Here is a 27,196-nt window from a genome sequence, read left to right on the forward strand (position 1 = left end):
TTTTCCAAATTAAGGTTGATTAAAGGGTTTTAACTTTTTTTCTTTTTGCTCACTATCTTTAATCTTTCTCCGACTAGGTATCTGGTATGGAATTCTTGAAGGAATTGGTATATTGGCTGTGATTACCAATGCGTTTGTAATTGCTATTACATCTGATTATATCCCACGTTTTGTCTATGAATACAAATATGGCCCCTGTGCAAGTCAGTTTGAATATAGTGAAAGGTAAGGTTGAAATGTACACATTTTTTATTTGTAATTAAAATGGGAACTTATTGGCAAGCTTTGTTCTGTGACCATTAAGGGTAATGTTTCTGATCATTGTGTTTATGTGTTTATTAGATGGAATCAAGTGGGATAAAAAGGGCAGCAGTGTTTTTTACAGCAATTAATTTTAGAGTCTATGATTTTCTGTGTAAATGCATCACCGGTATTAAAATGTTAAAAACATTTTAATGTATTTAGAAGTTAAATTTAGAACTAGAAGAGACCTTTGAAAGAATCCAATGCAATAGTTTGTCTATATAGATGGGAAATTGAGGCCTATACTAGTTAAATTACTGAAGGGAATTAAGCTAGTTTGTGGGGTATACAGAATATGAAGAAACTCTCAGCTATGTGACTAGAGATTTTTCTAAAGGGATTTACTGCTAGAGATTTTAAGCATGCAGAAAATGATACCCTAAACCTGTCTCCTTTTTCTTTTTTGTTAAAATTTAAATCAACACTTGAGAACAGGGTTTCTCAACCTCTGCACTATTGACGTTATAGACCAGATAATTCTATTTTTGAGGAGGAGGGGTGTCCGGTGCCAAAGGATGTTTAGCAGCAACCTTGGCCTCTACCCAGTGGATACCAAGAGCAACCTCCCTGCTCCCCGACTTGTGACAACCAGAAATGTCTCCAGACATTGCCAAATGGTCCCTGGGGGACAAAATCACCCAGTTTAGAACACTGCCTTAGGGGATATGAGTTTTTCAGATCTTTCCTTCTTGAAAGCTTGAAGAATGCAAGGGAGCCCTGGACTTGGAGACAGAGAGAAACTGGAGTTTTTAGCTGGAGGTTAGCCTTAGGTGTGGAAGTAGTGATAGGAAATAAAGTAGTGATAGGAAGAGCTGTGTCTCCTCCTTCCTTCAGGAGCAGCCCTGGGCATACATCTTATCTAGATGCGGGACGTGTGCCCGAGCAAGCAGAGCCCTGCAGAGCCCCGGTTTAGGATGAATTCAGCCCTTAGTCCTGCAGATGAACTCATTTGTCTCAGAACACTGTGGTGCCTTTCTGAACACAAACGTACGTCTCAATTTTTCAAAGAGAGGTAATAAAGGCAGGAGATTTTCTTTTATATATTGGAGTCTTGTCAAGAGATTTTAACTTGAAGTCAAACTCCCAAGATTTAAGTGCTAACTTTGCCTTCTACTAAAAGGCACATCATCAATCTGGACCTATGTTTAAGAAATGGTGCCTGAGGTAACATTTTATGAACTGTAAAACACTATAAACAGATATAAATTGGTTTTTAGTATTCATAGTGAAAATCCCAAAAGTCTCTTTTTTCTTTATTCAAAATAGTCTAGAAGCAGATTTTAATGGTTTAAAATATGTAGGCTCGCTTGGCAGCCCTCTTCCTTACGGGCATTATTTGTTAGTGTCTTTACTGCCACCTAGTGGCAGGTGAAAGTGAGATTGGATGGGTATAAGCTCTGTTCACATTCCAGGTACTGACTTTTCACGTAGGTAGCACCTGACTCCTTCTCCATTAGCAGTGACTAGGGATGTAGAATCATTTCAAGAAGAGATGTGGAGGACTTGTGAGTTTGAAACCACACATTCATAGGAGCTTCCTGGTATTAATTTTCTCCAGGTACGTTTAGCAGCTAAACTGGAGTAAATTAATTCAGATTGGAAATTTTCAGAGCAAGGGGGCAAAAAGACAAGGTGGCAATGGAGAGGATGATACTGGCAAGCTGAAATGATAAGTTATGAGGTCTAGGATGGCCAGGGAGGGGAGTGAAGTTGAAGTCAGTGTGGCCCTGTAATTAAAATTTAGGGTTTAGAATAAGATAAATGGGCACTTGAATTCAGTCTCTAACAACTCTATGTTCTGGGCAGTGGTTCTCAACCCATGGCCTGCATATCTCCTTCAGGGTCCATGAGGTCAATACTATTTTCATAATAATACTAAGATACTATTTGCTTTTTTCACCAAATTGACATATGCACAGATGGTACAAAAGCAGTGGGCTGAAATTTTCTGGTGGCTTTGCATCACTCAAGGCAGTGGCACCAAAAAATACTAGTAATGATTCTATTTCTCACCACTCTACATTCACCATCTTTAAAATGCCAGTAAGAAATTTCAGAATGTCTTTGATGAAGCAGTAATAATTATTCATTTTAACCAAACCTCCACCCTTGAATAAATGTCTTCTCAATATTCTATTCGACAAAATGCAGAGTGCACATAAAGCGCTTCTGCTACATCCTAAAGTGTGATGAGCGTGTCAAAGGAAAGTGCAAACTTTTGGAGTTGCAAACTACAGAAACTTTTTTTTTAACGTGAAATAAAATTGTCAGACAAGCTATGAGTATTCAGACTTGGGTATTAGCAAACACTCTTTTACAGAATGCACAAAACTAGCTTGTCATTTTAAGGAAAATAATTGACAATATTTGTTGAGCTTTAAAGCTTCCCCATACTTATAGGGTTTTTTTTTCCGATAAAAGTCAGTGACGATATTAACAATTGTGCTTTTTCATGGTCTATAGTAAAAATATATCAACATTTGGGAGATCTGCATAATTCAGGGAACACATGTTCTCCAAATGGCCCCAATTTGATGTTACAAAATCTTGCATGGATAAATGAATTCAAAGTACAAGATAGACCTATGGATTTTAATGCAAAATCCATATGGAACGATGCATATGAAAGTTCAGTTACACGAAAATTCCACCTTACAACTAAACTTTAAGAAATGACCACAGGTAGAGCTTTGGTATAATACCAAAGAAAAATATTGACATTTATCCGAAATGATATTAAAATAGTCTTCCTTCTTCCACCTACTTGTCTGCATGAGGCCAGATTTTCTACTTACCCTTCAACCAAAACAACATATTGCAATAGATTTAATGCAGGTTTGAGTATCCAGCTGTTTTCTATTAAGGCAGGCATTAAGGTGTTTGCAAACATGTAGATCAGTGTCATTCTTCTCGCTATGTTTTTTTCTTTTGGAGTATATAACTATTTTTCTAATGTGTTATTCATATTATTTGAATGGATGTGATAGTTATTTTAAATGAATGAACATAAATTTCTATTTCAATTTCTAATGTGGTAAATATCAATAGATATTCCCCTATGCAAAAAGCTCCTTGAGATCTTCAACAGCTTTTTTAAATGTAAAGGGTATCTGAGACCAGAAATTTTGACAATTATAGGCCTAGAGAAAGTCATTTAGTCTCTGTAAATTTTAGTTCTTCTATCTATGTGGTGAAGATAATAATAATATACATGTTCTAAGGCTATTGTAAAACTTAACCCTGATCACAGTTTAATACCTAACCACCAGAGTAGGGAATTTTGCCTTTTTTGTTTACTGTTGAATACCAAGCATCCAGAATTGTTCTAACAAATCATCGGTCCTCCATAAATATGTATTGAATAAGTTAATAAATTACAAATAAACATGTTTATCAATTGGCTGTTTGATGTTAATTATCCAAATCGTGTTACATGTTTATATATATTTATTCAGTTTCAATGCATAGGAAGTAATTACCACAATGCCTAGTGCATAGTAAACGCTTAATAAAACATAAGCCAAATGATAAGGCAAAATAGAAACTATTGGAGGGAAATGGCAGGCAAGAGTCTGTCTCATTAAGGCATAATCACAGATGTAATGGGAGTCAGAGAATAGAATCAGAGAGCTGAGTTGCTAGGAGTTTATAATTATAATGAAAGGCATAGTGGCACTTATTAAATCTTGTCATTGGTAATGAAGGAATTGGACTAGAAATTCATGAATCTCTGAATCACACATGCTTTCTTTTCTTTTCTCCCAGTTGTTTAACAGGATATGTCAACAATAGCCTATCCTTCTTTGACCTGAGTGAGCTTGGCATGGGAAAATCTGGTTATTGCAGGTATTTACTTATAAATTATAGTTATCTTTTCTTTTTGCTTTCACCGTTCTGTCTCCTTATGCTAATGGGTCCATTTAAACTGTCATTTTGGAGTTTTGGCAAATTAAGAACATTTGGGGCCTCCACATTTTGGTCTTTGTTCTTCAAATTCTTTGTTTTTGTGGATTTTAGGTACCGAGACTACAGAGGTCCTCCTTGGAGTTCCAAGCCCTATGAATTTACCCTACAATACTGGCATATCCTCGCTGCTAGATTGGCCTTCATTATTGTGTTTGAGGTTAGTCACAGGCTGATAAAATTACTCTAGGTAAACGCTTTTCTGACTGATATATTAGTTGCCTTTTTTTTTTTTAAGATTTATTTTTTATTTATTTATTTTTGGCTGTGTCAGGTCTTAGCTGCGGCATGAGGGATCTTCGTTGAGGCATGTGGGCTCTTCGTTGCAGTGCACAGGCTTCTCTCTAGTTGTAGTGTGCAGGTTTTCTCTCTCTAGTTGTGACTCGCAGGTTCCAGGGCACATGGGCTCTGTAATTTGTGGCATGCAGGCTCTCTAGTTGAGCCGCGTGAGCTCAGCATTTGCGGCGTGCGGCCTTATTTGCCCCGCGGTATGTGGGATCTTAGTTCCCCGACCAGGGATCGAACCAGTGTCACCTGCACTGCAAGGCGGATTCTTTACCACTGGACCACCAGGGAAGTCCCTAGTTGCCTTTTTGAAGTCAGTTTCTCACTGACTTCCAAAACAGGACTTGAGTATGTCCCTCATAGTGGTTTCCAGATACAAGGAAACCACTATGACATGCAAAAAAGCAAGAACTGAATAATGTAAGTTAAAGAGTATTTATATCAGAAATCTAGGATAATCTCTAGGTCCACGGGTGGATCTCGAGATTATCATACTAAGTGAAGTAAGCCAGACAGAGAAAGACAAATATCATATGATGTCACTTACTTGTGGAATCTAAAAAAATGCTACAAATAAACATTTACAAAACAGAAACAGACTCACTAACATAGAAGACAAACTTATGGTTACCAAAGGGGAAAGGGGAGGGATAAATTAGGAGTTCGGGATTAACATATTCACACTACTATATACAAAATAGATAACCAAAAAGACCTAGTGTATAGCACAGGCAACTATATTTTGTAATAACTTATAAGGGAAAAGAATCTGAAAAAAAATAGATATATATGTATGTATAACTGAATCACTTTGCTTTACACCTGAAACTAATACAACATTGTAGATCAACTCTACTACACCTTAGTTTTGAGCCTCCTAATAACCAAATTTAAAAAGTAAGGTTGGTTTTCATCATCTAACAAAAGAACCCATATTTATTCATTGGGGTGGAGAGACTTATTTTCTGAACAATCAACTCTAATTATAGTTGATCATGTGTATTTGTACAGCAACAGTGCATAATTCTATAAATTATGCCTGAGAACACTTTTATAAAACGTGCACAGATTTTGATGATCAGAGTCATGCAATGATTTTAGATTGTAGTCTGTGAAGAAATTTTGGAGAAGCTACAGTATTATTGCCTTGCTTAAAAAATAACCAGCTTGATACAGTGAAGAACTTAGCACTGGAATATATTGAGTATCTACTCACTAAGGTCTATGGAAAAACTTTAAATGCATCTGTTTCCTATGGCCAAAATTATGGAGCGAAAAAGATAGCCATACATAAGACTTTTTGCATATGAAATAAGGTTTAATCCAGGACTAAATTCTATTATTTAGTGACTCTATGGGCCTATAAAAATGTCTCCTGATGAAGTTTGACTTTCTATTTTATTATAGGTGGCAAAAGAGTTTAAAGCATATTTCCAATCCAATGATTCCAAAAAGTCTTTTTTATTGTGTGTGTTAAAATGTACACTTTTTTCTTCTTCATCTTCTTTTGGAGCTCAGGTAGAAAGACTTAATCAAATGCCTCAATTAACAGCAACCTACCATCATGGATGCATAAGCCCAATGATTCCTTCTTTTTTTTTTTCCTCTTCATTCCCCATTACCCACCCACTCCAAAAGCACCCACTGTCTTTTCTTCTGTGGAAGATTTTCCACATCTTTATTTGAATATATGTTTGTTTATAAGTATATTGAATATATATGTGTGTGTGTGTATATATATATATATATATATATATATATATATAGTATTATTTTAAGTATTGTTTTCCAAAATTACCTCAATGGTATTATATAATAATTCATTTTTATCTCTTACCCATTATACTTTTTCAGATCTAGAGAGACATCTATCCATGAGATTTATAATTTCTTTTGTCTATTTATGATATTTCATCAAAATTAAATACCATATTCCCCTAAGGATAGGTGCTTAGACCTACAATAATGCTCTCTACCTCAATAAATCTTTTATTAAGAATCTTGGGCATGTTACCTTGTAAACATATTTAAGGGTTTTTAAGGAGTATCTTACTCAGGTGTGGAATTGTTAGCTTATACATGTACTCGGTTTCATGTAATACCAACAGATTGCTCTTCAAAATTGTCTTGGATTGTCACCAGATTTTCATAGTATCTGAATTTCTAATATTTTGCAGTTGTATAAGAGTAAGGTAATATTTTGCTTTAATTTTTTTTGTTTTAGTCTGTTTACTAATGACACTGACCATCACTTTTAATACTAGAAAGCCATTTGGGCTTCATTTTTTTGTAAATTTATAACGTTGATCCATTTTTGGTTAAGTTACCAAATTTTATGATTTCCTTATATATTTACATATTAATCTTCACCAGTTATATACACAGCAGATATCTTTTCATTGTCCATAACCTATTAACTTTATCTGTAAGCAGATAATGTTCAATTTTGATGTAGTCAGGCGCATCATTGTTTTCCTTTTATGGTTTGTGCTTATTTTGTATAGCTTATTTAGGACATTTTCCTCATCTTCAGTTCAAAAAGATATTCTACTACATTTTTTACTATTAACTTTACAGTCTTACCTATCACATGTCTTTAATACCAGGAGTTTTTACAGAGTCTGAGGGAAAAGGTTATTCTCCATATAATGAAATAATTTTTGTACTGCTATTTACTAAATCATCTATTATCTATCCACTGATTTGTAAATCCATCTATGTAATATTCCAAGTTCCTACGTAGTCATGGGTGTATCTCTGGCCTCAGTATTCTGACTTATCACCCCATTTGTCTGTTCCTGGATCACTATTGCACTATTTAAATGCAATATTTAAATATGTCATATCTGATAAAGCAAGTGACCACCCACCCTGCCACACTTGCTCTTATTTTAAAAAATTATCTTAGCTATTTGGAGTTATTAATCATTCATATAAATTTTAGAAGCCATTTTTCAGGTTCCCCTGAATATTGAGCAAGGACTTTGGTTAGAATTACATTTGTAGAAATCAAATTTTGACTTATTTATAAAATCTGTGCTGTTTCATTAATGAATGTAGAATTTATTCAAATCATTCTTATGTCCTTTAATAGATTTTTAAATATTCTCTTACTTATTTGTACCTTTTTATTTCTAGAAACTTTATAGATATTTTTATTGCTGCTATGAGTACTGTCTTAAACTTCATTATATGATTCGCTTGATTTTTGCCGGAATACAAATAGCCTTTCTAAGATGAGCATACCTCCTTGTTTAAGTACCTTACTGGTTCTAGTATTCTATTAAATTGGTTGAGAGTCTTTTCAAATGATAATACCAGCTGCAGATAACAAAAGTTTTGTATGTTTACTTCCAAGGTTTATGTTTCATTGCTTTTGTTTGCCTTACTGTGTTGCTGGAAACTTCAATATGGTGTTGAATAGCAGCGGTGTGAACAAACATGTCTTTTTTCCAACTTCAGTGGAAATACTTCTGATTTTTTTCTTTAAGTATGATATCTGCTGTAGGTTTTTTGTTTAAGATAATTGGTTATGATAGTGTCTTGATAAATGGGTATCAAACTCTGGCTTTAAAAAAAATAGATCTCCTTTTTAATATTAAGCCATCCTTGCATATCAAACTCTCTCCGTGAATCAGTTTATAGGTTTCTCTATTACTATCGTATAGGACTTGGAGCATATTCTTTCTTACTAATTTAATTTGTAACAAATGTTTTTAATTTTTATATCTATACTCGAGTCCCATTGCTGGCTATTTCTGTGAATATCAAATATTTGGTCAGGAAAGAAGCTCTTGATCTGCTTCTCTATGGGAAAATATGACCTGCTTTTCTATGATCTATCAATACTGTGCAGTCCTGGGACACATACAGCAAGCCCAGTTAAAAGTGCCTTCTTCCTTTCCACGTAGAGACTACTGTCGCAAAGTCCTTTAGGTGAATGGGTTCTTTTCTACAGATCATCCTAAGTCTGTCAATCAGATTTTTCTTCTTTCATGAGAAATTAAAAGACTTATTGTTCATGCGAAAAGAAATAGGATGCATTTATAATAGTCGGAGATAATATTTAAGTGGTGCTTATACTGTGCAAAGCACTCCTTTCAAATATATTTACTCGTTTAATTTTTATACCAACCTTTAAGAGACACTATTATTAGAATCACTTTAGAGCTGAGACATAGAGAACATAGGTGATTTGCATAAGGTTACACAACTAATGAGTGTCAGAGTAGGGTTCAAACATAGGCAGTCTCAGTCAGCATCTGTACTTTTAACCACTGGTGTATTACCTTCTGATTTTTGTCCCTGCTTTTTTTAAATACAATACTTTTATCAGTTTATTTTTTAAATCTATTTTTATCATAGAATAAATAATTAATAGAGATAAGATATTTTAGAGCAGTTATAATAACATATGCTTTCAATAGAGTAGACATTCTGAAACATGTATGTGCTGGGGGTTGAGTCCAAATCCAGCATCACAGGCAGGACTGTATTCTGTGTGTTTTGTACACTGTGTATTATAATCTATCGAACAAGGATTGTCCCTGCACGTGATCTCTCTGTGTATAACAAAGCATATCATAACAGTATTGCATAATATATAAGGTTTTTATAGGTGTGAATTTCAGATTCATTCAATGTTTATAAGGTGACATCAACATGTCTTTGTTGGAATACTTATGTGATGGAAGGCAATAATTGTATTCCCAATATAATTTTGAAAATATTAATATTCTAGATGGTACATACTGAGTTCCGATGCTTGATTGTAAGGCAAATGCAACATTGTTCATGACTTCTGTTTTATAATTAGCATTTCAGAATCGTTGAAAATGTACTTTCTTCTCTTAAATTTTCAGCACCTTGTTTTTGGAATCAAGTCATTCATCGCCTACCTGATTCCAGATGTACCAAAGAATCTATATGACCGAATACGACGGGAGAAGTACTTAGTCCAAGAAATGATGTATGAGGCTGAACTAGAACATTTGCAACAACAACGGAGAAAAAGTGGTCACCCTGTTCACCATGAATGGCCTTAGTTGATACCTGTTGCCCAGCAGGGGCAATACCATTAGTGGGCATGATGGCAACTTCAAATTCTAGGTGGGATCTAGGAGGAAGGCATACCTGGCAAAACATATGTATAATATGTTACTTGGAAATGCATCACAGCCATCTCTGGGATTTGAAATATCCAGGCTTCTAGGGAAGAAAACAAATGACCCATGACCTTAAAAAAAATGGTTAAATTGACATTGCAGGAAGCCAGGATCTAATTCTCAGAACCAGCCTCAGGGAGTTGTGTGTTTGGAAACCTCCACCTTCCATCAGCCGCAGTGTAATAGGAAGGGTGATGATTAGGTTTCTAGAGACAGATTTCCATGTAAATGTACACAAGCCAGGCATGACTTAAAGTATCATGTGGTCCTCACCCACATACTAATCTTTGGATGTCTTTGGAACCTTAGGCTGAGTTGAGATACTTACAAGAAATGGCAAATCAGTTATTACCTTTGCTGCCTGAACTCCATGTCCCTTCAGCTTACTGTTTCATAGAAATTTCCCTTATTTCTTGCTGAGATTTTGGATCTGTGCCACAGGGAATTTATGCTGCTTTACACTGACTATGCAGTTGAAGAGTTGCACATCTTTAGTAGTCAAACCAAAAATCTAAGACTCCAAAAAGAATACCATTCATTGAAATAATATTCTATTGCATTGGCTACATTCTAATCTGTTTTATCACTGGCAGATTCAGTTTTACTGCATTTTTTTTTTTTTGCTAAATGCCAATAGAGCCACAGAGTTATAAAATATGGATGCATATTCTCATATCATTTGGAACATGATGAATCCATATTTTACTGTGGAAAGCTGTTTTATAGTATATTTAATTTCCACCTCCCTGATTTATTACAACACTCTCACAGAATAACTTGAAATGCTGTAAATATGTTGGTTTTCCTTGTACCTTTGCACCTTAACAATATGGAATGCAAGTTACAATTCATGCAGCTCTGAGACCAGTTACACAGTACGCCATTGTGGCTTATTTATTCAGGAAAAGCCAGATGCTTTGCAACACTTAAGCTTTTCCAACAATGTGCACTCTTGCTCCTGAGCTGATGAAAACAATGCATGAATATAAATTTATATTATTTGTAAAAAACATACATTTTTTTGAGTTTTACTTTCTTTTCATCACTGAAGGGAGTTTTCTGTTATTATTTCTTTGGTAGATTGGTTTGGTTTATTTTTGAAAACTCACTAGAAACAAAGTCAAATTAATTGTGCAAGACATCATTTTTGCTTTGTTGTGGAGTTGCTGTTTCTCTGAACTCTGTATCTGTGAGTGTGAATGTTCACAGGCTGATGTTGTAGGAATGATGACGCATTCAACTAAAGAAAGTCTGGTGGAGGCATAAACTATGGGAGCAGGATGGGAACGAAGAGAAGAGTTGAATTAAGAAAATATATGGTAGAAATCAAGACACTTTTTCTTGCAAAACAAAGCTAATCTCAGTTTTCTTCCCCTGGGAATGGGATGAGGAATACATAATCATACAAATATGTGATTATTTTTTGTGCAATTTAACAAAGTACAGTTATTTCCAAATTTTATAAAGATCAGATTAAACCCAATGGGAATAAAGCTACTTTGTAATATATATGCAAGGGTTTCTCTAGCAAGAAAAGTATAAAGTTTCTCTTAACTAGAAAACTATTTTTGTAATTTTAACACTGAAATTTTTTTTGACCTTTCCTTCTTTCACTCCAGGGAAAAGCTGATAGATTATAGTTGTTGGTTGGTTGATTGGTTTTTGTCAGAACTATTCGCTTCCCTGCTTGCCCTCTGACTGAACAAGGGGAAGAACCTCAGACTCTAGATTTCCCTCCCACTCCCTTGCCACAAGGGATTCTTCCATTCAGATTCCAGAGAGGTTTTGTTTCTGCCATCTGCTTATTCATAGCAACTAGTTCTACTAACTCCGCGAAGGAGCTTTGAACGCCTCCATTTTTGTAGCATCTGCCTTTCATTTTTTGTTGTTGTTAGTTAAATGTATACACATGCCTGAGGATAAATACTCTCTATGCCTGTTGAAGACATGAATGAACCTGACATTTACGTCCCTTTCTAAATTAGGGACACAGACAAAGACATTTGTCTTATAGCAAAGAATGATAGCTCTGTCCTTGAGAATTCTTCTCTTTCTGAGTTATTTTTATATAACCATATCGATTACTAGAGAGAAAAACATGAAAAGAGAAAGGTGTTTTTAATAAAAAATTACAATACATTGATTTAGAAAATGCTTTCTCTGATATATTTTGAAACCGATGGAAAAATAGAGAAACAATGAAAAAATTATCTGAAATTTTCCTTTTGTGAAACAATGCAGTAGAATCTAGCTATGCCTTCCTCATTGTTGACATCAAAATATTGACAGCCCCTCATGGGTATATCAGTTTTAGAAGACTCTGCTTTAATTGAGAGAAATGTTTTATATCATGGTTTTCAAATGAATACAAATTATTTCTCAAAGATTTATACGACACACACTATTCTCAGGAAATCTGTATTACATGAATGCTGCTTATATATTTTCTTATTCTAAATTGTTGTCTTTTCAAACAAATAAATAATATATATATGTGCATGCAGTCAGCCTTGACAAGTTGCACAAAGCTGAAGCATTTTCATAGTACAGTATGTGGGAAATCGCTCTAGGTCATAGCTGAACTAGTTTGCAGTTGTCTGAGTCTGTGCACGCACTTTGAGATAAAATGCTCCTGAGTGACTGCATGATGAGATACAACTTCTGAATGCTGCACATTCTTCCAGAATGACTCTTATCTGTTGTATAATGCAATGAAAAGGAATCTTTTTCACTCAATAAATTTTCATGTGATATGGTATTTTTTCCTGTAATCTGCATGTTAAATTTAATCCTGCTTGTGTTTTAAATATTAAGTTGGGATTTGTTGAGCGTGTATGGGGAGAGGGGATTGCTCACTCTTTAGCTCTCCAAGGCAGTAGTTTCCTATTCTTGTGGGCCCTTCCCCACTCTTGAAAAGTTTTGACTCTGTGTCTTCCGATAAGCTCATTGTCATCGTCAAGGCATTGCACATAAAGTGCAGGTGGAGTATCACATTGATCCTAATAATGCTTTGTGTTCGCAAAGTTGGGGGAGGGAGCTTGATCAGTTCTTCTGTCACACAGCATTTTCTTTTTTCACACTTGTGCTGGCTCTATCAATCACCATCAAAATCTCCCTGGAACAGGAATTTTAGCAGATATAATTCATGCCAAGGAAAGAGGACATATTGGGCCAACTGTCAATATGAGGCTACCAAATTGCCCATTTTTTTCTCAACTTGATGGTCAAAATTGAAAATCCAGGTTGTGTAGAGTTGCTTAACTGATAAGGCTGAATTGATTAGTCTGTCAACTGGGGACAGGGAGACGTAGACCCAGGGTGTGTTTGTGTGTATGCGTGTGTGTGTGTGTGTGTGTGTGTGTGTGTGTGTATATGCATCCATAGACATGACTAGGAATTCTTTTTATTATGTAAGAACCGGTAAGCACTTATTCTCTGTGAGGTACGCCCAACTCAGTCCTGTTAGAGTCATCAGATATTTTCACTCCATTTTCCCCCAAATCACAGTATTATACCAAACTCTGGGAATAGTTGTATATTTTATCCAGGGAATCAGTTAACATCTTATGTCCTTCCTGTTATCCTCAGTAGGTGAAAAGAAAACATTTTAGGAATGGCCTAGAAAACTCAACTTCTGATGGAAAGGTGAGCATTTCCCTTTAGACATTTCTGTTCAAAATGAAATGTGCCAACAAAACATAGTCCAAAGGGAAAATTGATTGGGCTTTAGCTTGAATCATTGATCAGCTTAGGTTCTTGCTAGCTAGGATTTACATACTTGTAGTGGTGTTAAGTTACCTTCAAGAGTACTTGCTATCCGGGTTCATCTCAGAAACCACACCCACGACCACATTTGATGGTTTTCTTTCTGGAGAACGCAAATATTAGAGCCACTGCATCCTAGCCACATTCACATTAAGGCATCTTTTTCAAGAAAGTAAAATAAAGCAGACAGATTGGGAGAGGAGACTCACTGTTTGAGACCAGATCCAATTTCTTGGACCATCAAAATCTACCATCAGGGAGAAGAAGCCTATACATCCTACCTTACAACTTTATGACTACCAATGTGTGCTCCAGCACATTTTCCCTAGAAAAAAACTACTGTTCCATGTACAACTATCCCAAAGTGGGAGCCTTGTACACTAGGCAGTCAGCTAGGTCGATTCTGCTTTCCCTAAGAAGGAAGGGGATGAGATTTTCAGGCATATGCTGGCATTGACTTCTTCAGAATAATTATTTCTATCTCAGTTCTTACTCTTTCTGTGGGAAAAGCAGTATCTTTGCTCTGTTTTTCAGAAAGCAAACATTTCCTATATTTATTAGTTGAAAAATAAAATGGAATGAGATCCATTTAGATATTCCCCACAAGAATAATTGTCATGTGGATGGCTAGCCCCGCTGTGGTATTTAAGCTGCCTCAAAACCTTTATAATTATTTTGTCAATGCCACTCAATGCTACCAGGTAAACACTTCAGACCAAATTTAGTATCTTTTCTAACAAGCAGTGTGAGCAGATTTTCCCACTGATTTTGACCCACTGTAAATTTTTGATGCTGTTCTCTAAGTGAGAAGAGGGGGATTGAGTGGCCAGAAAATTCTGATGGCAAAGGTAATTGTGGAAGCAATGTTTTGGGGTTGGTGTGTTGGGGCACACAGAGACTTTCCTACCAAAGTAAAAATGTCTATTTTGCGGATTCTTATTCGGTATCTGCAGTCAGCACACCCTGCCTTCTTTCTGACTGAGAAACAATTGCAATTTAGTTAATCTTTTAACGTGAAGAAGAAATGAAAGGTTTTTGTCTTGTTTTCCTTTTTCTTTTTCTTGTCTATTTTAAGACTTATGAAGCTAAATCTAGTAAGCTTAGATTTCAGAGACAACTCTAGCCAAAGAATAAACGTCTCAATTTTCAGTGTTGAAGATGAAAATGCACTTAAAATAAGTGCAAAATTTTATCTTCCTAGGACAGGTGGTTATTGGCCTCTATATTGTAATTTTCAAGTAGGAAAGAACTATTAGAGTCCTTGAAGACTAGAGTAATTGAAGAGGGAATTTGGGGAAGGCCAGAAGAGACAGACTGGATTTCTCCAAGTGTTTTCATTCTCAATATGAGAAATTATGTTGCAACCATATATTTAGCCAGACGATTATATAAACATTGAGTTTTTCCTTTTACTCTCAATATTTCCTCTGAAAATCTTAAAAATATGAATCTTAACAATGCCGATTGTTAATCATTAAAAACATTCTTTCCAAACTCTCATAAGAAATTTTAAAGCCAATTTAAGGAAGCTCTTTGTTGAAATCAACTGAATCAATTTTTTAGATGGTGTCTTTGTCAACATTATTGAAAGAACTGAACAATAAAGATTCATAAACCTTTATAATGTAGATTCTGAATCAGTCAATAACATGGTCTGATTGCTCAGTTCTCTACAAATTCTGCCTGACTGTATTATACTGTTACAAATAAGCAATTTCAGGATTGATCATTAATTTTCTTACATGGCAGTTACATTAGGGGGCATGAAATCAATACACTACATGAAATTATTCTTGGCTTTTCAAATGTGTCAAAGCAGACTCTATAATTAGGAACTGTGTGTTATGAACACCTGTGTACACACTTGCTATAACATTTTTAAAAAACAGATGAATTGTTGTTTCTGGAAATTCCTGAGGACAAATAGGTCAAGTCCATAAATGATATCACCATTGTATATTGCTTTTCTTGGTATATAGTAACCTATTGTATTGTCACAAAATCTTCTTAATGTTTACGTGTGTGTGTGTGTGTGTGTGTGTGTGTGTGTGTGTGTGAAGCCCTGGGTAGCCCAAATGTTATAGACATTATCGAAAACACTGAAAAAGATGTCATGTTATATAACAATATGTCAACCTTATTTTGACATATGTTTACTTGGTCACTTGGTAGACCTACCTTACTATATTGTTTAAATAAAAGACTTTAGGGAAAATAACTATTTTGCACCCCACTCCTAACCCTGTAGAGAATATTCACATTAATCACTTGAATGCACTTCAATCTGCACTTATTTTTAAAAGAAATAATTAAAATAATTATATATCTATACTTATTCTATAGGCATTTTTCTAAAATTAACTAGTTATATAAATATAGTATTAAATTTAGTGGTATTCCAGGGCTCTATGAGAAAGCTGCATACAGTTTTGGAAATACAAAAATATCATCTTAAATTTCCTGTTGATGTTCAGAAATATCATTATCAACTAATATTTTCCATTATAGAGTAGGATTATTTTTCTAATTTGTCATGAGAGTATAGTGAGAGAGCCACTGATATACTGACATCCCAAGTAAGGGCCATTTTGTGATTAAGTAGCCAAACATTTACAACCTTACATCTGTCTTGTGAAGATAGCTTGATATTTCAAATACCAAAAGTGCAGTAAAAGAAAGTTGGGCTTATGAGTGTTTGTTATTCACATAGGTGTTTACAAATCTAGATTGGTTTGGTCAGGAGATTGGAATGGAGGAGGAAATAATGGCATTAACTCTTTCCAAGAATTACAATTAAAATAACCCATTAGGTGACTTACAATCAATTACTAGTTACGCTTGCTTAATTTAAATTTTTGTATCATTTTAATATACATCATTGGTAATATCAGTTAAATTTTATTTGTTTGAAAATAGATTATATCAATACTTCAAGGTTATTAATGCTGAATAAAAGAGGTTAACTCTACAGAAAACTTATTTACCTTACAATATTGAGATTGAGCCATGAGATTTCTAAATATGCAAATGTACAGAAGGAGAGCTAAACTGTCTAGTATTTTAAAAGAATTTATTTCTAAAAGAACAATTAAAGGGAGACTCCTCTGTGTTTTCTATTTTCTGATCTGATCTTTGCAATAATGTTTAATTAAGATTGTAATACCATAAAAATATTTCAATAATACTCTCTTTGAAATACTGTTCACAAAGCCCCCTGGTCTGTGGTTTATTTGTTTTTATCTTTAGAAAGAAATGGTATAACCATATAAAATCACAAAACAATGAAATTTATATTAAAGAAAATTTATTTGAATTACACAAAGGGAAAAGTCCTCCCCCTTCCATTGTTGTTCAGAGAATCACAGTTGCCATTACCTGTGCATTGAGTGGCAAACTTGGGTTGAGATGCTGTTTACTTATCAAGGTTTACATTTATAAATGTACTTAAATCATAGATATGAATATTGCACTTTTCAGTAATAAAACCTGTCTATCTTTATAACAGTAGTTTTTTTTTCTTTTTCGAGAATTTAAGATCTTCAGAAAAGTTACTCTCTGGAAAATCATATTTTATTTAAACTCAGCATTAAAAGAGCTACTGTTTGAAAATATGTGACATGATTTTTAATTTATATAATGCATTATGTTTATCTTGTTATCTCTAATTTCAAACTAATTCAGTAATGCATATACTAAACCAGTATCTTGAAAATCTTAAAGGGAAACAGCGAACCAATTTAACTTAAAATGAATACTGGAATGGATACCATTTTCTTCATATACTGCAGACTAACAAGAGTTGAGTGTTCCATGCGGGTCAGTCACTGTGCTAACTACTTTAGAGGATTACCTCTGTAAATCCTCACAACAATCCCATTAAGTAGGGACAATTTTTGCTCCTTTTAATTTGTGAATAAACTAAAGTTCAAAAAGCCTTGCCCAAGATTACCAAGATAATTTTTGTTAGAGCTTACATTTGAACCTGAAGCCGTTTGACTCCAATCCCTCACCTCAGTCAATAAGCTGTACTCCTTGCTCCAAATGGTGACAAAGAGAATGTCAGTCATCAAAACGAATTCATTCCGAATGAGTGAAAGAGGCATTGAGGTCATTCGGTTCCATTTTTACCCATATCTGTGAGTATGTTTAAAAGATAGAGACTGGCATCAAGTTTGGCACATTTTAGGCCACCCTAGGAACTCATCATTCATTGCCCCTCTTATTGAAAATATCCCTGTTCACTCTGTGACAAAACCAACCACAAATTTAACCCATTTTTATGGCTTTGAACTTAGCCCTGGACAGACTTTGTACTGCACCTGCGGCCTTGACACAACTCTGAGCTGACATCCCTAGGGAGGAGTGAGGGAGGAGAGGTGTGCTATGACTGACTGGGCAAATCTGTTGACTCTGCCCTTGTAGTTCCCGTCTGCTTCACTACACAGCAAATGTAGTTTCTACGTACTCTGGAAGATGGTTCCCCTGTGGATCCCCATCTGCTCTCTAGCTAAAATGTTAGATTTTGCATCTGTTCAATCAGGAAGAATCAAGCAGGATACATATACTGACCTCTAAAAGCTCTGAAATGTGACCTCAGAATGCCATAGGCTCCATCACATGATATTTTTATAATAATATAGTACTCTTTTCCATGTGCAAGTCATTTTATGCTTTGATAACACTCCGGGTGAAAAAATTAGTGACTGAAAAAGAAAAAGGATCCAAAAAACTTTCTGGGAAAGTACTGAGCTAGTGAAATATCTGTAGGATAATTTGTGAGTAAAATGAAAAACTATATGGTACATTTTGGTTTTGTGGAATTCCAAGTGAAAGTTGTATTCCAAATTTCATCTATATATGGCTACTATATATATATATATATATATATATATATATAAATTTCATATATATTGCTACTATATATATAGTGCATATATACATATAGTATATATATATATATATAGCTACTGTTAATCTAATTCTTATCCTCAGGGTTTTGTTTTTTTTTTCCTTCTCTATCATATTGACCAAGACAGTGAGGTTTGGCCCAGATTTCAACACTCATCTAATGTATTTCTGAAGTTCTAATTGATAAAAATGTCCTAACTCCTAAATCATTTGGAAAGTAATTACACTTCTCAATTTGCAAATACTTAGATCAATACCTTCATTAACTTGCTGGACCTCAAAAACGTTTTTAGAAATTCTTTTCCTTCTCATTTTCAGGTATTTTCCCCAGTGTACTCCCTTTTCACTTCTTTCCTCCTTTTTCAGAATGTATTTTTCTTGTTTCTCTTGTAAACCACAGCCCAATTTTCTCTTCCTCTCCTATTATTTCCTCTCCTCTTTGAGACTGGAGAAGAGAAGGCAAGCAACGGACTGTGGCTTATAAACTCCAGCTATTTTTTAAATTCCTCTATTGATTGTTTTTCCCCTCTTTCTACCTTCTCTCCCTATTAATAAACACCAGTTTCATAAAAATTTTTCCCCTATCTCATGCTTCTTTTAAAGTTTTCTCCTTCTGGGTAACATTTAAACCACCCAGCCTTTGGGACTCCTTATCCCTGCCTATTTGGACCATTTCTTCTTACTTTGCTGACACATATTCTTTCTAGGCCTCTTGATCTTACCTGGCCACCAAAACAAATATCTGTCACCTGCCCTAATATACCTGACACTGAGACATTGGTTTGTTTCCTACTATCTTTCCTCTGATCTAGCCCATATGGCACTGGTTCTTTTTTACCCTTTAAGGATTTTATTTCTTGGCTTCTTTCAAAAAGCTTTCACTGCCTCTCCATTTATTAATTCAGTTCTTGATCTGTGGTCCCCTCTCACTCCAGAACTTTAGCAATTATTTTCTAGAGTTCAACTACTAAGATCTTTACTTCTGTCACCTTAGCCTGATGGAATGCATTGAGCTTTCAGGTGTGAGCTGAACAAAAAGACTAGAAATCCTGTGGACAAAGCCTTTGGCACCAAAGAAGACCCTAGGGCTACTGGAATCCCCTGTGGGCTGGTAAGCTATCTGCAAGGTTCTTTTACACAATATTGTCCTAACAGCTTCCTATAGGATGTGCCTTTCCTCTTTACCCAGCCCTAGAGAAAGACTCCAGACTTCTTACTGAGCACAGACTGAATTTTTCATTGTAAGGTGATAGAAGGGAAGAAGAAATACTACACTGAAAACACAAAGGGAGCAGAGTATTTAGTTATAATTACTCCTACTTACCAAACATACCAGCCTCTCCTTTGCTGAGCAAAATTAATTTCAAGGCTTTGTCAGGACAGCTGTAATCGCAAGAATGACTGGAAGAGGACTTAAAGGTGTGTGGGTGGGTTGGGGGGAGGGATCAAAAGCAGTTAAGTGCTCTGGGCTTCCCTGGTGGCGCAGTGATTGAGAGTCCGCCTGCCGATGCAGGGGACACGGGCTCGCGCCCCGGTCCGGGAAGATCCCACATGCCGCGGAGTGGTTGGGCCCGTGAGCCATGGCCGCTGAGCCTGCGCGTCCGGAGCCTGTGCTCCGCAACGGGAGAGGCCGCAACAGTGAGAGGCCCGCGTACCGCAAAAAAACAAAACAAAACAAAACAAAAAAAGCAGTTAAGTGTTCTAACTGCACCTGCAGGATGCAGGGATGTGACATGAGTTCACATATATGTGAAGGGGGGTGCTGGGGTGGATGCCATTCCCTTGTCTTATCAGCAGTGGCAGAGAAGCATTTAATATGCATCTCCCCTCCTGCGAACTCCAACATATTTGATGGTTTAAAAAAACTACAGAAAAACCCAACAAACAAAATCCCTGAAGTTTTATTATAACACAAAGCAAGGAGACTGATTCTTGCACTATGATGAAATCAAGCCCTAGTTTATTCAAAAAGGAAGTTGCCGGGCACTTAACGCTTGGCTGTTTTTTCTCACCTGAAAGTGGGGTCTTCCAAAGAATAACCTGCAGAATATTCTTGGGAACAGTCATGTTATTTGTGGTCTTGAATAAGTGTAAATACATATTAGACATCCCTGTCTTCTAGCAGGGGCAAGTACAGAAGTCTACTAACCAATGGGCAAGAAGTATGTGGGCTGTGTGTGTGTCATGTGTGTGCGTGTGTGTGTTGCCTTAGAAATGGGTAATCTTCTCTAAAGCCATGTTGTCATAGTTTTTGTCCTTGGGATCATAGCCTGGAACATGGACCAGGCTTTCTCGCCTGAGGCCGTTTTGTAAGACAGATTCAGCCCCTTGTTTCCAGGTACTGCCATTCTCAAGGTTTTCCTGAGGAAAATGGAAAGACACATATCAGTGGGATAGTCTTAATGTATTCCAAATCAAACTGAGGGAATCTTGCTTAGCCTCTCCCTTTGGAAAAAAATGATAGATAAATATGAAAATAACTAAATGATAGATAAACATGAAATAAATAAATGATAGATAAATATGAAATGATAGATAGATATGAAAATACGTACAAATAACTGACCCAAGGCACTTCCTAACTGATAATTTTGATGCCTCAATCCATGTAGGTACTACTTCTAATGATCATAAAAACAGAAAGAACAATTTAGTGAGCATTCACAATACATCAATGTGTGGTGTGAAGAAGTTTATATATCTAGTGCAACAGTCCTGTGAGGTAGTAGTATTACCTCCTGAGGAGAGACAAACCTATGTCTCAGAAGGGCCCCCCCCCCCCGCCTTCCTGTGAACAGCAAGGCCTCTGGTTACAACAGGGGTCCCTGTATGCAAACTTCCCAGGAGGCTGCTCAGTGTTAGCCTTTGGCAAAGGAGCCCAGTAATGACATACTAAGTGCCCCCTCCCACTCTCGACTCAGCCTTGAGAACAGAAGCTGCCTGCATTAACAGGATTTCTCATTTATTCCAGGAAACTCAGGCCTGGGAAGGTAAGTCTATAAAGCAGTAAATAACATGATTCTTTCCTTCTAGAACTTCCTCAAAATCCATTTATCCAAACAGTACACTGCTTTGCTGGCTGTCATCTCAGCAAATAGACTGCTTTCCCATTCTGAGCCCTTGTCAAGGTGATGCTCTCCTCATGGCAAAACTATGAAACTCAGCTTTACTTCACACACATGTTATTATGGTGTTTTGAGGAAGGAAAACAAATGACATCTTAGGAGTTGTGATAAGGGCGAAGAGTCTCTCCCCTAAAGTACTGAAAGAGTAAAATATCTGGGTCTGAAAGAACAATAATAAGCCCTCACTAAAAAAGAAAAAAAAATGCCTGCCTGTAATCAGGCTGAGAGGACAGACACAGATAAGACCTGTTGCAACTCCAACAGGAAACAGTGCTTCTTCCAAGGTCTTGGAATTACCGGTTGCCATAGTAACTCATTGAGCGATTGCTGCTCTTTGAGCAGTGCTGCCCCAGGTGGCTTTATCTTCATTCCCACTTCTCTTACTTAGACCCTTCTCAGAATCTTTCAGTGGGAGCCCGAACCTTTACCCTCTTGTTGAGGGTGGCACTCCCTGGTTCCCCTGGGGTAGCCCTGTCCCCTTGCTGTATGTATCAAGTCAATAAGTCCAATTTGGTCTGACCACAGGCTGTTCCTGGTGGTCTTGGGCTGATATGACCTTAATCGTACTCAGGCAGTGTCTCTAGACCTTAATAGCACTGGAACAATGTCCCTAGCCCTGTGTGGCCTAAACACAATTCTCAGCGGGACAAGGGGAGAGCTGGGAGGTTATGTATATCCTGTCACTTCTCTACCTAAGAAGTTCCACCAATAAATCTTACTTTATATTTACACCTCATGGCACACTGGAGATGTTCATGTGTAGATCACGGTGCATGGTTTCCCCCCAGTTCACAGATAAAAGCTGAAGTTCCAAGAGGTTAAATAACTCACCCAAGGAAAGTTAGACATGGAACCAGGATTAAACCCAGGGCTGACTCTAAAGCCCATGCTTTTCACCATTATACTAGATGTGCCCCCTCTTTTCTTCCTTTTCTATTATTAATTTTTAAAAATTTTCCTAGAATTTGCCCTCACAGGGATTAAAGGGAATTTTGGAACTTGATCAGTTGCAACGACAATTCAGCCCAAAGGCACATTTACCTATCAACATAATTTACGTGCTTAAAAACTAGTTAGCTGAGGTAACTGAAGTGGAAACCCAGATTCTTTCAGGTTCTCATATCCACTGCCTTCCCTCCTTGCACCCAGCCTTGTAGATGGTTTAAATGGGCAGAAAGGGAATCCTTTTGAGCCAATTCACATTATTCAGAAGCTCAAACATCAGCTCACCTGCTCTGTTCCACTGTCATGCTGAACACCACACCAGCACAGTGTTTTGTATTTCTTGGACCAAAAGCAAAATAAATTGCAAACCGGTCTAATTAGCAGCGGTTGAATATCCTTGCCCTTTTGGTGACCTATTAACAAAAGGAAAAATGGGTAAGTTGTTGCACACTTCCAGGAGTTTCTTTGATGATTTAAGCATTGTCCACTTGAGAAGCAGGTCACTTCTTAGGAGAAGGGTGAAAAGAGGCCTGATTGGTTAAAATACAGAAATTGGTAACTGCTCAAAAAAGTGAGAGCTTGCTTTTAAACATCCACAAACTGTCAGGTCAGGCAAACTCACGGCCTTAAACAAATAGAAACAACATATTTATTTTTAAATATTTATTGTGGAAAGCCCTCCTAGTACCCTTTGTAGGCCAGCAGAGGAGGCTACAGGAATTATATAATTTCTTCCTTTAGGAAAGCTCTCAGTTTTCCACCAAATCAGATCTATTAGAGGTCATCAGAATCAGTATTAGTGAAATTAGGAAGATTATTTTTACTGTTTTTTCTTCCTTTCATGCCAGCATCCTGAACAAGGAATACCTTCATGTTCCCTCCAGCTACCCTGGACTTCCCTGACATCTCCTTCCTTATCATTAAAACATACCTGTTCAATGTCCTATTCCTTCAACCCTGTTGTGGAACCAGAGTCTCCGGCCAGCAGAGCCTAAAATATTTACTGTCTAGCCTTTAACGTAAAAAGTTTACTAACCTCTGTGTTGGATCTTTGATCTTGTCAGAGAAATGTTATAGATTACATTCTAAATTGTCAGGAATCATATATATGTGTACAGTAAACATATGGCCAGAGGGTCTTTGTTGCAATTACTCAACTCTACCTTTGTAGAGTGAAATCAGCCAGAGACAATAGTATATGAATGGGCATGACTGTGTTTCTATAAAACTTTATTTATAAAAAGAAGTAACGGACCAAATGTGTTCTTAGTTTACTGACCCCCGACCTAAGAGATAAACTTAATGAATTGATAACTAAAGGTTTTATATCTGAGACCTGTAGCTACATGATACATGAAGAAACAAATTGGGAAGGTTCACACGAGTACAAACTGCTGTGCAGTGGAAACCAGACTAGAATAAACCCACACAGTGCCCTCAGAGTGGGAGGTTCTGGCCACCTAATAAACTGATGAAGATATTTGTTCTTGACTTAGGAAATGGTATTTTCATTTCACAAGGTTAACGAGATAAAGGAAAACAACTCTTAACTGCCCAGTAGAATTTTACCAGTAATAACAAAAACTTTAAAGTATATCTTGGGCCAAGATCACCTTTTAATAGCTGATGCAGAGAATCATTAATGATATAAACCATCTGGAGGTACTAATCAAAATAGACATAATTCTATTTTATGAGTAACATAAATAGCATATATTCGAAGTGCTAGATCATCTAGAAGAAGCAGAATTGAAATGATCACCTATTAAGACCAAGCAAGACAAATAGCAAGAACAAGACAATATACGACACACGATGAGCAGGCCCACAAAAGGCCCCTGGCTTCCCCACTGACCCTGTCCTGCAAACAGTTAACATTTTAAGACCTTTTAGAAGATTCACTGGGTGTTATAGAAGGTTTATGAAAGCCCTTTGTGACCAGACCTGAAGGTGTTCAGATAGCACTAGGGCCTCATTTGGAAGATAGGTACCAGGAGGCAAGGATCAAAACTATTTTCAAAGATTTGGTCGAGTGCCATAACTACCCGCTGATAAAGTGCTTCCTTTTGGTGTTAAGGACATTTCCCTAAGATTTTGGATATTTGTAGAAAAATAAAACACAAGGGTTGATACAAGGACAGTTGTTTGTGCTCAAGATGGCAAAGAAGTTTCCAACTAAATACAACATAATGGCTGCTGCATCAACACAAGAACATGTCAATTCCAACAAGCATCTGGAAAATACCTAGAATTTATGATGCCCACAATACCTGCTTTGGAACCAGGCAGCTAAAACTCTAGCTGTCTTCTAAAGGTGACTGACCACTCAACTGATAAGTCTAGGTGTATCCTACTAGGATCAAGGAAGCCTCCATGGTTGTTAGGGCACTGAGGAAAAAATCTAAGCACCATAAATAGACCACCTTTCATTTGAGCCCATTTTCCATAAAGAAAAATATTTGGGGAGTTCATGAACGGCTGGGGTTACAAAATTTATGTTCTATTCCTTATCATAGCCAAGATTGGCTTACATATAAATGAAGAGCTGGTGATCTCTTGCCCAGAGCAATAAGGCATTGGAGCTTGCACATAGTGTTTCTAAGTCACCAGGAATATTGCCATTCAGATTTTGTGTTAAGTGGGAATCTTGACTTCCCGTATAGCCTGTGACTATATAATGGTAGTGGAAAACTAGAATATCTTAATATTTGATTCGGCTAAACTGCATACTCCAAAGAGGCAGAGTAGATTACAGTGGGCCTATTCCATGCCATCCTCCCCCACCAATCCTTCATGAGCTTTGACATAAAAGGGACACTGAACCATCAGAGGGACTATGGCTCAAGGCACAGGGGGGAAGTCAACACTGGTACCAGAAATGGCGTAGAGTGAAGCTGCTCACTGCAGAACTCCTGGGCCTAGAGGACTGGCCTCCGAAGGACACCATATGCAAAAGCAACAGTAAGACTCTCCTCTGCTTATCTAGTAGGTTAGTAAATGCTAACCCATGAGATAGATAGTAAGGCATTTATGAGGAAAAAACTGAGATGAAGGGGAAAAGAACCACTCTTAATATTTAATCTTCTTACTGATATATTGCAAAGGATTCTTCCTACTCAGGCCCCTGAGGGCCATGTGTCTAAAGATCTTTTTTTAATAATATATGGGGAATATTTAAGAATACACTATACATATTAGTAATCACGTGTACAATAATCAGGGGGATGCTTTTACATGTCAGTTTGGAGAAAGTAGATAATATCCCTTTGGGAAAACGGACTTTTTGTGGTGGACCCAAATTCAGACCCATAAGACAGCTGCCTAGTCCAGAAGTGGGTGAGACCAGCCCACGTCTTTCTTGGTCCCCAGAAGAGGAAGGCATGCAACCGACCTGTCGCAAAGCTGATGATTACCCCAGCAGCCATGCATCCCAGGCAGCCTACTGCACTGTAGTATAGGTAGGAGAGCGCATACCAGGTCTCAGCGATGGCAGGTCTGCAGAGAACAATGGCACACCATCAGTTCCGTGTGTGTGGAGTCAGGATTCACAGCGACTTACAGGACAGCCGAGGGTTCATTTTGGGGACTGGCATCTCTCAAAACCCCCAAAGCTTAACTTTTTGTCACTTGATTATTTTTTTTAAAAAACCGACTAGTAGACTAGTTGTACTTTATATTCCACTCAACCCAATCCATCTGTGAATGACAAGTCTTGCTACTGAACCACAATTGCAATGAGGACCGTGCCTTCCATTTCTTTTGCATTATTTATTCTTCAGACATTTACAAGGCCCAGATTTAGTGCCAGAAATTGTGACAGACACTGGAGATTAAAGATGAGTAAGCCACGAAGTCTACATGTAGGAGCTGACAATCATAAAATAGGCTAGAACGCCGTGGTGGAAGAGAAACAAAGGATTTGGAGAATATTCAGAAAGAGTGTCAAACCCAGGCTGATATGTGAGATGATGCCTCAACTTATTTTTTTTAAATGGTTAGTTTTAATCAATCAAAGAAGGCAGTTAGGACTAGGATTTAGCATTCCAAGAAAAGAGGATAGAATAAGCACAGGCAGTAAGGAAGAAACAACATAATGGACCTGAGAACTCAGACCTCCAATTAGCCCTCTTGCCAAGTTCACTCTTGGGCATCAGGATGCAGAGGGATGGATATTTACAGAAAGCTGGAGCCCCCAGACACTCTTCAATGATGGGTACCACCCAGAGCGATTCTCATAGGGGAGCAAGATGGTCTCCTCAGACTTAGCACAGAAGAATGCACTTTTCTCTAACCTGGTGACCCTCTCTCTGGGACCTGATGCTATCCTGAAGGTCAGCATACCTGCTGGACAGCAGTGGAGGCACTGATTCTGTCACATTTGTTGGGACACACTGGTCAGTTGATAAAGGCAAAGGCCATGTCTTGGATGTTGGTGCAGGGTAAATTAAGGCCCCAATGGCCACCCAAAATGACAAGATGATCCCAGTCAGAAGGCCTCCTAGGGCACCCTTGATGAAGAAAAAAAAAATAATAATAATGAGAGATTTGACAAAGCCATTGAAAGAATAATGAGATGATGAGTCTTGTGTCTCAGGGATTCTGGTTTTCTACCCCAGATCTTGGCCACATGTGCTAGAAACAGCCCACTTACACTGCCTGCCTTCAACCCCTCACAATGTAGCTTTACATAGGAATAAATGGTTCCTTAAATGAAGACATTGGAGGGTTTTACAGTGG

General features: G+C 37.0%; 2 protein-coding genes across 2 annotated transcripts in view; one reads left to right on the forward strand and one right to left on the reverse strand.

The window, feature by feature from the left end:
• The window catches only part of ANO3 (anoctamin 3), a 413,314-nt gene extending 402,235 nt beyond the window's left edge, over positions 1-11,079 (forward strand). The window contains 4 exon segments of the mRNA XM_029209693.1: positions 78-225; positions 4,069-4,149; positions 4,321-4,426; positions 9,414-11,079. Of these exon segments, the coding sequence (XP_029065526.1) occupies positions 78-225; positions 4,069-4,149; positions 4,321-4,426; positions 9,414-9,596 (518 nt within the window). The 3' untranslated portion in view covers positions 9,597-11,079.
• Positions 11,080-20,293: 9,214 nt separating this feature from the next.
• SLC5A12 (solute carrier family 5 member 12) overlaps positions 20,294-27,196 on the reverse strand; it is a 44,226-nt gene continuing 37,323 nt past the window's right edge. The window contains exons 12-15 of the mRNA XM_029208485.1: positions 26,801-26,967; positions 25,851-25,954; positions 22,745-22,872; positions 20,294-20,750 (exon numbers count right to left, since the gene is read on the reverse strand). Coding sequence (XP_029064318.1) covers positions 20,598-20,750; positions 22,745-22,872; positions 25,851-25,954; positions 26,801-26,967 — 552 coding nt within the window. The 3' untranslated portion in view covers positions 20,294-20,597. The remainder of the gene's footprint in view (positions 20,751-22,744; positions 22,873-25,850; positions 25,955-26,800; positions 26,968-27,196) is intronic.

The sequence above is a fragment of the Monodon monoceros genome, unplaced genomic scaffold (genome assembly GCF_005190385.1).
Source record: "Monodon monoceros isolate NGI ecotype Baffin Bay Population unplaced genomic scaffold, NGI_Narwhal_1 Super_Scaffold_7, whole genome shotgun sequence".
Classification (NCBI taxonomy): domain Eukaryota; kingdom Metazoa; phylum Chordata; class Mammalia; order Artiodactyla; family Monodontidae; genus Monodon; species Monodon monoceros.